Here is a 12945-nt window from a genome sequence, read left to right on the forward strand (position 1 = left end):
CAGGATGTCCTGCAGGGGGTGACTCATGGTCCAGCATAGATGTCAGCTTAGCCAGGACCCGTCTGTCCCCCACCTCCCTCACTGAGTCCAGAGGACAGCCTAGGACAGAGCTGGACTTCTTGATGACCTTGTCCAGCTTCTTCCTTTCCCTCTCCGTGATGCTGCTGCTCCAGCAAACCACACCGTACAGGATGGCTGATGCCACCACAGAGTCATAGAAGGTCCTCAGGAGTGCCCCCTTCACCCCAAAAGACCGCAGTCTCCTCAGGAGGCAGAGTCGGCTCTGGCCCTTCCTGTACAGTGCATCTGTGTTATGAGTCCAGTCCAGTTTGTTGTTCAGATGAACACCCAGGTACTTATAAGAGTCCACCGTCTCAATGTCTATTTCCTGGATGTTCACTGACGAGGGGAGAGTAGACCAATGTCTGCGGAAATCCACCACCATCTCCTTGGTCTTCCCCGCGTTGATGAGGAGGTGGTTCTGCTGACACCAGTCCACAAAGTCCTGCGTCAGTCTTCTGTACTCTGCATCATCGTCATCCGTGATGAGCCCGACAATCGCAGAGTTGTCAGAGAACTTCTGCAGAACACAGCCGTCCGTGTTGTGTCTGAAGTCTGCAGTGTAAAGGGTGAAGAGGAAGGGGGCCAGGACGGTCCCCTGGGGGGCCCCCACACTGCAGGTCAGGATGTCGGACACACTGTCCTGGGCTCTCACAAACTGCGGTCGGTTTGTGAGGTAGTCCAGGATCAACTCCGCTAGGCCAAAGTCCACACCAGCCTTCTCCAGTTTGTCCCTTAAAAGCAACGGCTGTATGGTGTTGAATGCGCTGGAGAAGTCAAAGAACAGAATTCTCACAGCACTGCCGGGCTTCTCCAGGTGTGCCAGAGTACGGTGAAGCAGGAAAATGATGGCGTCCTCCACTCCGATGCCGGGTCAGTAGGCGAACTGCAGCGGGTCCATCGCTGAGCTCACCACAGAGCGGAGGTGGCCCAGGACCAGTTTCTCCAGTATCTTCATCAGATGGGACGTGAGAGCCACCAGCCTGAAGCTGTTGAGATCCTTAGCGTGCGGTGTCTTGGGCACTAGTACCACACAGGAAGTCTTCCAGAGCTGTGGTACCACCCTCAGCTTGAGGCTCAGGTTGAAGACATGCTCCATAACTCCACACAGTTCGTCTGCACAGGACTTAAGTAGCCTGGAGCTGATGCCATCTGGTCCAGCTGCCTCCTCCTCAGTTCACTCCTCACCTGGACTGGTGTGAGGGACAGGGCAGGGGGGTAGTGTGCTGGAGCGGTGGGTGAATCCATGGAGCTGTGAAGTGGTGGGGTGATGGGGTGGGCCTGAGGTGTGAAAGGCTGAGGGAGTGGGGCATTGTCCCGGTGCCGGGGAGAAGGCCTGCAGCTGCGTGGGGGGATGAGAGGGTGATTGATCAAACCTAAGGAAATGCAGATTTAGATCGTTAACCCATTGCAGATCCCCCTCAGCCTGGGCATGGTGTGCTTTGAAACCTGAGATGGTCTTCAGGCTCCGCCACACTCCACTGATGTTCTGCTGCTGCAGCTGCTCCTCCATCTTCCTCCTGTAGCTGGCCTTCTCCTCTCTGATCTTCCTCCTCAGCTCCTTCCGTACAGTCCTCAGCTTCTCCTTGTTCCATGATCTGAAAGCTCTCTTCTTCTCCTTCAGGAATAGTTTTTATATCAGGGGTAATCCATGGCATGCTGTTTGAAAAACATCGCACAGTCCAGGAGGGTACAGTGTTTTCGAAGCAAAAGTTTATGTAGTCCGTGATGCAGTCTGTAATGGCGTTGACATCCTCCCCATGTGGGTCATAGAGCTCTGTCCATACAGTGGTGTTAAAGCAGTCCCTCAGAGCCTCCTCGCTCTCAGTAGTCCACCTCTTCACCACACGTGGCACCACAGGCTGCAGAGAGACAAAGTTGTGGTCAGCTCTCCCCAGGGGAGGGAGAGAGGATGAAGAATATGCCTCCTTGGTGTTGGCATAGAACAAGTCCAGTGTTTTATTGTCTCTGGTGGGGCAGGTGACATACTGGGTGTATGTGGGCAGATCAGATGTGGGAGACGCGTGGTTGAAGTCTCCAGAGATGAGGAAGAGGGCCTGTGGGTGATGTGTCTGAAGACTGCTGGTGATGGAGAGCAGCGTGTCACAGGTTGTGTCTGCGTTAGCAGAGGGAGGCATGTACACTACTGTCACAATGACATGCGTAAACTCCCGTGGCAGGTAGTATGGCCGCATGCTAACTGCTAACAGTTCAATGTGTGGTGTGGACATTCAGCAAAGTGCTGCACAGTGCTGCTGCAGAGTAACACAACTTGTATCTCTGCAACAAACAACCTTTTCAGCAGGACTTGAGTTTCTCACTTTATTGAAAAGGTTTTTCCAACTCCATTGCATGGATCATATAGTCCAGTAATTCAACTTATAACACACAAATGAAGGTTTTCATGAAACAGGAACAAAGTGCTTCAAGTATCTGTGGCTGTGGGTGGACCTGCTGCTACTTCCGTCATGCCCTGTTGAAAGCTGCCTGACTCAGACAGAAACAGTGAAGACTGGTCCAAAACAGCTTCAGGTGCTTTTAAGCTCTTTGTCCCTCAACATGTCTGCAGACATTCAGTCTGTGTCAGATGTGAGGGTGAAATATATCAGAGGAGTCCCAGAGGACACAAGAGAGACAGACAGAAGCCAGGATGGACAGCAGCTCACTGATGAATAACTGAACTCTAGATTAAAGCTGTGACTGTGATGGTTAATAAAACACAGGAAGTAACTCAGCTATGTCTTTATAAAGCAGAATGATTTGATGTCGTCTGTTTCTTCTGGTGTTTTTCTCATCAGATGTTTCAGTGACATTAGGAATTAAGCAGCTGAAGATCAGAAACAACAACCTGAGCAGCAGCTACTCACTGTTGGAGAAAAAAACTGCAGGTAAGATTTTTAAACAAACAGGCAAATACCATAAAACACATGATCCAACTTCACACTGCATCAACATTTTCATGTTTTATCTGCTGCTGATTTTCTTAAGACATGGCAGCCAACAACAGTCAGTTACAGGAAGAAGTGAAGAAGCTGAAGGACAAAACTGAAGGTGAGAAAAGTTTAAAAACTATGATCAAATATCAGAATTAAACCAGTTTCTATGATATCACTGAAGAGTCACTTTGAATTCTAACTGTCTAATGTAGTTGAACAGTTTTGCTGTGTGGATATTTGTGTTGGAGGTAATCACTTCAAATGAGAGTGACATCGTATTTACAGAGTAAAGAACCTGAAAGTGAAAAGTGGAGACAGAAAGATCTGAACCTACACAGTGAAAGTACAAGTCTTATCAGTCTGACACTGAATGACATGAACTGGCTTTAAAACACTTGTCTCACATTAAGGGAAGTGGTGTCCTGAAGGATGGACGAGATTTGGATGCAGCTGTTACTTTAAATCCACTCAGGAGAAATATTGGTCTAACAGTAGGACAGACTGTCAGGACAAAGGAGCTGATCTGGTGTCAATAAACAGCAAAGACTCATAGTTTGGTAAAATGTGTAGCATCTTCCTGCAGACGTCTGTGGACCTAAGCCGCCTTACGAGGAAAAGTCATCTCTGCCCTTTTTTTTTTTTTTTTTTTTATATTTATTTTAAACAGAGGGACTTTGCGGGGGATTCTTGAAAATAGATTAGCTTCACACAGACGTCTTCTAACTGTTACAGTACTTACAGGTAACTCCAGACTGTCTTTGATCATCCTGGAGCTGATCATTGGCTGAGCCTTTGCCATTCTGGTTATTCTTCGATCCATTTTGATGGTCGTCTTCCATTTTCTTCCATGTCTCTCTGCTTTTGCCGTCCATTTTAAGGCATTGGAGATCATTTTAGCTGACCAGCCTATAATTTTTTGCACCTCTTTATAGGTTTTCCCCTCTTCAATCAACTTTTTAATCAAAGTATGCTGTTCTTCTGAACAATATCTTGAACGACCCATTTTCCTCAGGTTTTCAACAAGTGCTGGCTTCATCCTTAAATAGGGGCCACCTGATTCACACCTGTTTTTCACAAAATTGATGACCTCACTGATTGAATGCCACACTGCTATTTTTTTTAACACACCCCTTTCAACTAATTTCCCAATTGCACAGCCTTAACCCTCTGGGGTCTGAGGGGGTTTTTGGGGCCTGGACAAATTTTGACATGTCCTGACATTTGTGCTTTTTTCAGTGTTTTTTAAACATATTAATGTCTAAAGTCTAATAACACTGTAATCAGCACAAAATTGGCTACAATAATATATGAGCTTCAAGTTTATACATTATTGTGTTTTTGAGAAAAAAGTGTTTATGCATGGCTAGTGAAAAACTACAATTTTTTACTCACTGAAATAAGGCCATAAAACACAAACAGAACATTGGTTCACAAGACTTTGGAGACCAGCATGTTGTAGGCTAAAGTGTTTACTTCAGAGTGCTGTGAATGTCATCTTGTTCACACATTCACAGTAAACAATACACTGATTTAAATTTTCTAAGACACTTTTTGTCCAGAAAGGCCATATGCAAGAGGGTGTGTCTGAGGATGAATAGTCATGTGATTTACCTGAGAACACAAAAGACGCACTGAACGACCAGACAAAGACGCGCATAATGAGCCTTTCAGTCAATGTAGATGGGACGGATTAGTGCTGTACAATACAACACAATGAGGAGCAAACGATCCTCATTTGAGTTAAAATCAGTGTTTTTACTCTGAGGACAAGCTAAACTATTTGTCTCTGTGTGGAATGTAAGGAGCGCCGCTTCACGTGCGTAACGCGCCATCATCCAAACGCGTCGAAAAAGTGAGTAAATTCTATGATGAAGTTTGATATTTTATGTCATTTCTCGGGGGCGTGCACATATTTACCTGGTTCACCTGAGATTATTTACATGTGAACAGTGGACAGTGTACAAGGCGGGACCGCATTACCTGTAATGAGGTGAGACGGGAAAAAACGGACTTCTCCTTACGTTCATACGGATTAAATAAAAAGTGATGATTTGTTTTTGACTTGAATTGTTTCACTCAAAAGAAAACATTTCAAGCTTTCTAGCCATATAATTCTTATTTTTATGAGCCAAGTATTCGCTGAGATTCTGGTTGTTTTATTTACGCGTCTGTGAAGAGAAATGGCAGAGACAGAAAAGTCCGAGAGCGCACCCTTTCGGCTTTCTTTATTTAGAAAAAGCACAACGTTTTGTTGTTATTATGATGGTATACCACTAAAACTAGACCCTTTACAGATTTGAATGATATGCTTCTTTTATCTGTACGATCAGAAGTGACGGAGCAATTTAAGTTTGTTTCGGCCTTATCAGAAAAAGATGCGTCAAAACGCACCGGCGTGTGCGTCAACCCCAGAGGGTTAAGCAGCCTTGGACATAAACCACCAGGGACCAGCTGCCTTCCCACAGTCTTTGTAGCTGCAGCCTCACCCCTGTTACTGTGACAGGTGGTGGAGCCTGCCCAGGTGAGGGAGCAGGTGTAGCTACAGTAGTAGGGGTGGCACACAGGTGGAGAACAAGGAGGAGATGAAGAAGGAGACACTGGAGGAATGGGGGGGTATGACTGGACAGGCTGGGGCAGAAGTCCATTTGCCTCAGTGTCAAACCTGTTGAAGAACCTGTTGAGTTCATTGGCTCTGTCCACATCAGCCACTGGTGCCTGGTTGTTCTTTCTGTGTAGCCAGTGAAGATGTTAATTCCCCCCCACACCTCTCTGATGTTGTTGTGCTGTAGATTTCTCTCTATTTTGTTTCTGTAGTCCTCCTCAGCCTGCTTTAATCTCCTCTTCAGCTCATGTCGGACATGTTGGAGTCTTTGTCTCCATCTTTAAATGACTCCTGTTCCTGGTTAAGGTTTGACTCAATGTCTCTAGTGATCCAGGCTTTGTTATTAGGGAAACAGCCACAGACTTGTATCTCCATCTCCTGCCTTTAGTTTAGCACCAGCTCAGCATCCATGGAGAGACTTCTTCAGCTCAGCTGGAATAGGGTGGTCTACTCTAGATCTGATCTGCTGTAGTAAGAGGAGCTCATCTCTTGTGTAGGTTCTTCTCCCCACAGCAACATCCATCAGTAATTAAGCAAAATGAGACAGTAGTTGTCAAAAATACGTCAGAAAGATGGAAAAACTCAGGACTTGACAAGACTTTGCTGCCAAAGGACTAAAGCACAGGAAGTAACTCAGCTATGTCTTTATAAAGCAGAATGATTTGATGTCGTCTGTTTCTTCTGTTGTTTTTCTCATCAGATGTTTCACTGACATTAGAAATCGAGCAGCTGAAGATCAGAATCAACAACCTGAGCAGCAGCTACAATCAGTCACAGAATGACTTAAAGCAGCTCCAGGAGAAAATTCACAGTAAGATTTTTTAACAAACAGGCAAATACCATAAAACACATGATCCAACTTCACACTGCATCAACATTTTCATGTTTTATCTGCTGCTGATTTTCTTAAGACATGGCAGCCGACAACAGTCAGTTACAGGAAGAAGTGAAGAAGCTGAAGGACAAAACTGAAGGTGAGAAAAGTTTAAAAACTATGATCAAATATCAGAATTAAACCAGTTTCTATGATATCACTGAAGAGTCACTTTGAATTCTAACTGTCTAATGTAGTTGAACAGTTTTGCTGTGTGGATATTTGTGTTGGAGGTAATCACTTCAAATGAGAGTGACGTCGTATTTACAGAGTAAAGAACCTGAAAGTGAAAAGTGGAGACAGAAAGATCTGAACCTACACAGTGAAAGTACAAGTCTTATCAGTCTGACACTGAATGACATGAACTGGCTTTAAAACACTTGTCTCACATTAAGGGAAGTGGTGTCCTGAAGGATGGACGAGATTTGGATGCAGCTGTTACTTTGAATCAACTCAAGAGCAATGGTGGTATGAAAGTAGGTCGGACTGTCTGAACAAAGGAGCTGATCTGGTGTCGATAAACAGCAAAGAGGAGCAGGTGAGTGTGTTTGTTACTGTGTGTGTGATCTCTGATGTAACTGCCAGTGATCTGTTCCTTGTGTTTCTGACCTGCTGCCAGTCTGGGACCTGCCTCCTGTCTGGACCCTGATGGATTTATTTGCCTGGTTAAACAGCTTTCAGGCTGCACAACTGGAAACCTGTTCACTGACTAGTGATTCTAGTAAAGGGCCTGGAATTCAACCTGCTCTGCCTGTGTGGACTGTACAGGCATTTGGGTCCACGTCACTGCTGCTTTTCTACATCAACTATCATGGAAGCTGATTTTAAGGCCATGGATATTATTATTTCACATACTGGAGATTTTAAGGCCTGGATTGGTATTTTTGGATTTGGAGTTGGTTTAGGTCACTGCACATTTGCAGTAAAACAGAAAGGTCTTGGTTAAAGTGACAAAAACAGGAGGTCTGACTGATTCTGCATGAACTGAGCTCTAATGGTTCAGAGAATTTAGAGACAAACGTTCATGTAAGGGAAATATTTCATTATTCAATTCATTCTCAATATCTCAAAAACCCTCCAAATGTGTGTGTTGGTTTGAAAAACACATTCTGATAAAATGACATGTTAACTTTGGTTTTACTGTGACAACGGTCGGTCTATGAGAGGAGCTGATCTTCATCAGTTCTTTGGCTGTTTCTGATTTATGCTCCATGGAGGAAAAGAAAAGTTGCAGCAGATTTAGTTTTTCCTTCAGACAGACTCACAGGACGATTTTACTACAACAGAAATACTGAATTATGAATGGAGAAATAATTATTGTCTCTTGTCAACTATTAGGAATTTGTCACAACGCTGAATATGAAGGGACAGTCCTGGATTGGTCTATGGACTGTACAGGAAGGATGGACATCTACCTGGGAATGGAAATGGGTGGACGTATCACCGCTGACAGAAACGTGAGCCAGTGTTTTGTTTCTATTTCAGTGCCATCAAAGTCATTGTTGGAAACTAACAGAACCATGTGTTAAAGGCAGGACAGCAACACATGTTCAAAGGATTTTCTCAGTGTTGGTTTGGAACAACCTGCAGATGTTGAATCCAATGAAAGAACGTGAAAAGAAAACTGAGTGTCTGAATGAAGAGCTGGACTTGAGCTCTGTTCATCTGCAGTCTGTGATGAGGTCCAGTAACAAGGACTCAGTTTGAAAGAGTCAGGATTCAGAAAGTCTTCAAAGCCCTGGTCACAGTTCAGCTTATTGAACGTGTGTGCTGCTCTGTATCCTCAGACAGAAAAGAACAAACTGCTTCTCAACTTCACAAGTCAAACAAATGTGACTGCAGGTCCTTTAACTTTAGCTCAGCATGAAGGACGACCTGCCTCTTCTCTGCTCTTTAGAAAGGGAAGAACATATGAAGGAAAAAGCTGAATATGACCATTAGTCCCAGGGATGGATTAAGAGAGCAGCTTTACAACCAGTTTGTCCTGCTGGCAGAGTAACTTTCATTGGAATGAATGGATGTCATGTCTAAGTCCTGGATCCAGCTTTCATAACACATCTGGGACCAGAATCATACCCATAATCCTTTGTGTTTGAGGTGTCTGCAAATCCCCTAAAAATGATGGAAAATATCTGAAATATTCAAAGTGAGATTCAAGTTTATGTGAATATGAAAATAATCAGGAGTTTCAGCCCAGTTTAAAACTATATTTTATTTGTCCACAGGTTCTGGGCAACAGGACATGGAAAACCCACAGACAGGTCCTTTGCATCATGTTGTGACCAACAAGGAAAATGGACTCAAAGTCATTATAATTATGAAAAGACCTGGATCTGTGAGAAAAAGATTCCCTGGTTGTGCTGATGACAGAGGGCTGTGGACTGTTGGGATGAAGCTGTTTGTCCAATCAGACCAAAGACACCAAACTATGAAAAGCTCTGCATGAGCCTCAGAGTCATCTTCCATTAGTTCACATGTTCAACCATCTGGATTCCATAGACATTGTCCCTCTGTGCTCTATGGTGCAGACAGAGCAGTGGGGCTGGAAGTCGTCCACACAACAACTACATGTGCACTCACTGACTCTGTCGTCCCACAGAAGGGTTAGAATAAAAGTGAACTGCAGCTTGTCTTCACTTTGCTTTACTTGCTTCATTCATGAGTCTGTTGCTGCTCAAACTGCTCAAAGTGTCTTCTTCATTTTCTCTGATACACCTGGAGTTAGTATCTGCTTCGTTTTACCTGGACCAGGATCTTTTCTTCATCTAAACATGTGTCACATTAACCACATTAGAAAATACTGTAAAGAACCAACAAACCATTAAAGGCTTCTTCACCAAATGCATTGTCTAATATCATCAGTGTGTCTGGGGAATTCTTTGTGAAAATACAAACATGTGGTCAGGATGATGCAGCAGTGTCTGTGCAGCTGGAAAAAGGCCTCTGTCATGTTTCTACTAAGACACAACAACCAGAGTCCAGAACAGCTGAGTAATCCAAAGCCAGGGAACACAGGGAAAACCAGGAAGAGACAGGAACAGCTGTGAGTCTGTGGTATAAAAGTGAAACCAGAGCAGTATATTTACTGGGGAGAGTGATCAGGGGATAAGGAGCAGGTGTGCTGGTGAGTAGAGGGTCCAGCTGACAGGAGGCACAGACAAAGTTTATTCAAGATGGCATCATGGATGGATATCCAGAGACATCTAGTGGCTGGATGGAGAATGGCAGGTCTTGTAACTTTCCAAGGTGCTGAAAAAGTGAGAATGTGGGTGAATGCAGAGAAAGAGGTGGACAAATCATAATGGGCAGGAATTCTGACATGGTCCTAAAATTGACATCAAGTCAATGTGACATGTTTGGGGGTAGATACAGGTCAGGAAAGAGCCCTGCATCCAAAAACTAACCAGACTCCAGGACTCCAGGCTCGGCGTTCTTCACCAAATGCATCATCAGATTTGCAGTTGTCTATGGACACACTGGCTTCTTCCAGTTAAATAATTAGAAAACCAGTTTAAAACATTACTACTTAAACCTATATGTTGTAGACTTTGAAAGAGGAGACCATGATCTACAGTGTCAAATGCTTTAGACAAATCAATATACAGTGCAACACTAGATTTATTGCTATCTAGAGAGAATCTATGGGATTCAAACACTTTAGCAACAACAGAGGGTCTAGAAAGCAGTTGATAATTATCCAAAACACTGGGGTCTCCACCTTTTAGTAGAGGGAGGACATAGGCCAGCTTTCAAGAACTAGGAATTGACCCATTACAAAGGCTAAGGTTGAAAATAAAGGGAATGGGACCAGCAATCACACTTGCTGCTTTTAAAAGATAGGGCTCACTTTGATCTGGACCTGCTGGTTTTTTACAATGCAGACTGGATCAGGCTTTAAAGACTTAGGATTGTGAAATATAGAAAAATTAAAACTATTTACAAAACTTTAAGAATTGCTGATTCCATTACGGGGGGCATATACTGGGAGGTTTGATTGGATATTTGAACCTGAACTGATCAAATATTTATTAAATGCATCTGCTATATTGTTTTTACCATTAAGTTTGTTTTGACCTATTTTTATTAATTCAGGGAAAGTAGGAGGGTTTGGAGTTCCTGCTGATGATTTATTATTATTATAAATATCTAAAATTACATTCTACAATTACAAGAACAACCTCACTTACCCATGACACTCTACCATGTCTGCCACAAGTATGTTCACCAGTTTTCTTCTTGTCCCATCACACAGATGGTTTGTTCTCTCTCATTCTTTGAATATTTGGTCACCACCTGGCTTTGAATGCAGGTCAAGCCTGAAACAACAATTGTATTGCATTCAAACTGAGCACTTAATAAAAGACAATGAGTATCTCCAACATTTACTATTTGTATAAAAAGGATAACTTACATCTCTTGCAATACTGCTGTCGGGACGTCCCTCAATCAAATGTCTTTTCTGAGTTTTGGTGGATTCAAGAATAATTGTTGAGTCTGAACTTGATGAGCCTTCAGATGCAGGAGATGGAGATTATTCTGACAAACATGAGGCTCCTGAAGAAGAATCCTCAACACTGTCTAAGAACACACAAATAGCACTGTGATGAAAAACTGTGTTCAAACTGTGCAGATAAAATCTACACTAGCAATAAATTAATAACCAAGACATTTTGAGAAACAACTGCATTATCTTACCACTGCAATCTGCAGTCAAGGCCTTGAAAGACGCCTGAGACGAATTCAAAAGTTCATCAAATATGTCTGGATCCACTTCCACTCCTGCACAATCCTTCAGGAACAAGGATGTGAAACTTGCCAAACCAAGTTTTGCCTCCACTAAAACAGAGAAGCTAAAGTTAAAAATACAGTGATACACCCTTAAGACATGGATAAATATAGGATATGCAAACAGAGAGCAAAAAGCACTCAGGTCTTGTTTTCAAGCAAGTGCATTGCATCCAAATGTCATATAATAATAAAGCAGCAATAAAACAAGAATAAAATAGAAGGTATCCCAGTACTGGAGTCAAAGAGGTTACTTTTCACCACTTAAATAACTTCCTTGGAGAAATTCAGGATAATTGCAGACATCCTCTGTCTGTGGTGCCCTGACCCCAACAGGAACCAGCATATTAAATGAAGGTCAAACAAAAATCTACGGGTTTCAATTATGGGCATCTGTTTGTTGTTGGTTTCATCAGTCTGACTGTAACTTTAGACATAATAAAATTCATTTATAGAGCACTTTTCTAAACATATGTTACAAAGTTCTTTACAATAAAAGACATAAAAGAACAACAAAGTCCTAAATACTAAGGAGGATAAAAGGAAGATAAAAGCTCGTCCCCATTTAAAGGATATGAGGGATGGCTTGCCGGAAAAGGTCAAATTTAAGGAGGGCTTTAAAAGATGGTACTGCATCAGCTGATCTTATTTCCTCAGGTAAGTCATTCCAGAGTTTGGGACCTCTGGTTTTCATTCTAACATCGGGGATACATAGAAGATCTCTATCAGAGGATCTCAGGCTATGAGCAGGCTTATACGGCTGTAGCAGCTGGGATATCCAGCTTTGGAGAAAGGCCATGCAGTGCTTTAAAAGTTATTAATAACAGCTTAAAATCAGTCCTAAAACGTATTGGGAGCCAGTTCAAGGAAGCTAAAAAAGGAGTGATATGGTCAATTCTGCTTTTTCCAGTCAAGAGTCTTGCAGTTGAGTTCTGGACAACCTGTTAATTGATTTTTGGCACAGGCAGGTGAATAGACTGTTGCAATAGTCAAGGTGTGAAGAAATAAAAGCATGTAAAATCGCCTCCGTATCCTTAAATGATAAAATTGAGCGTATTTTGGAGATATTTCTGAGGTGATAAAAACATGTCTGGACGGTCTTTGTTACATGGCGCTCCAAGTTTAGTTTAGAATCAAACCAAACACCAACATTTTTTGCGGCGGATGTTGGGTTCTGTAAGAGAGGGTCTGTACAGGGCAGGATATGTTTGGTTATATGTTGTGGGTCAATAACAACTATTACTGTTTTATTTGAATTAAGCTGCAAGTAGTTTTGAGCCATCCAACTTTTTATCTCAGTGGGTACAGAAAATATTCAGACCCCTTTAAATTTTTCACTCTTTGTGTCATTGCAGCCATTTTCCAAAATCAAAAAAGTTCATTTTTTTTCTCATTAATGTACACTCAGCACGCCATCTTGACAGAAAAAAACAGAAATGTCGAAATTTTTGCAAATTTATTAAAAAAGAAAAACTGAAATATCACATGGTCATAAGTATTCAGACCCTTTGCAGTGACACTCATATTTAACTCACATGCTGTCCATTTCTTCTGATCCTCCTTGAGATGGTTCTGCTCCTTCATTGGAGTCCAGCTGTGTTTAATTAAACTGATTGGACTTGATTAGGAAAGGCACACACCTGTCTATATAAGACCTTACAGCTCACAGTGCATGTCAGAGCAAATGA

At 42.7% G+C, this 12945-nt stretch overlaps 1 protein-coding gene across 1 annotated transcript in view; it reads left to right on the forward strand.

Annotated features, from left to right (window-relative positions):
* The window catches only part of LOC113126791 (low affinity immunoglobulin epsilon Fc receptor-like), a 37130-nt gene that overhangs the window by 2103 nt on the left and 22082 nt on the right, over nt 1-12945 (forward strand). The window contains exons 3-7 of the mRNA XM_026300936.2: nt 2859-2948; nt 3049-3111; nt 6299-6409; nt 6510-6572; nt 6868-7010. Coding sequence (XP_026156721.2) covers nt 2859-2948; nt 3049-3111; nt 6299-6409; nt 6510-6572; nt 6868-7010 — 470 coding nt within the window. The remainder of the gene's footprint in view (nt 1-2858; nt 2949-3048; nt 3112-6298; nt 6410-6509; nt 6573-6867; nt 7011-12945) is intronic.

This window comes from Mastacembelus armatus, chromosome 11 (genome assembly GCF_900324485.2).
Source record: "Mastacembelus armatus chromosome 11, fMasArm1.2, whole genome shotgun sequence".
Lineage (NCBI taxonomy): Eukaryota > Metazoa > Chordata > Actinopteri > Synbranchiformes > Mastacembelidae > Mastacembelus > Mastacembelus armatus.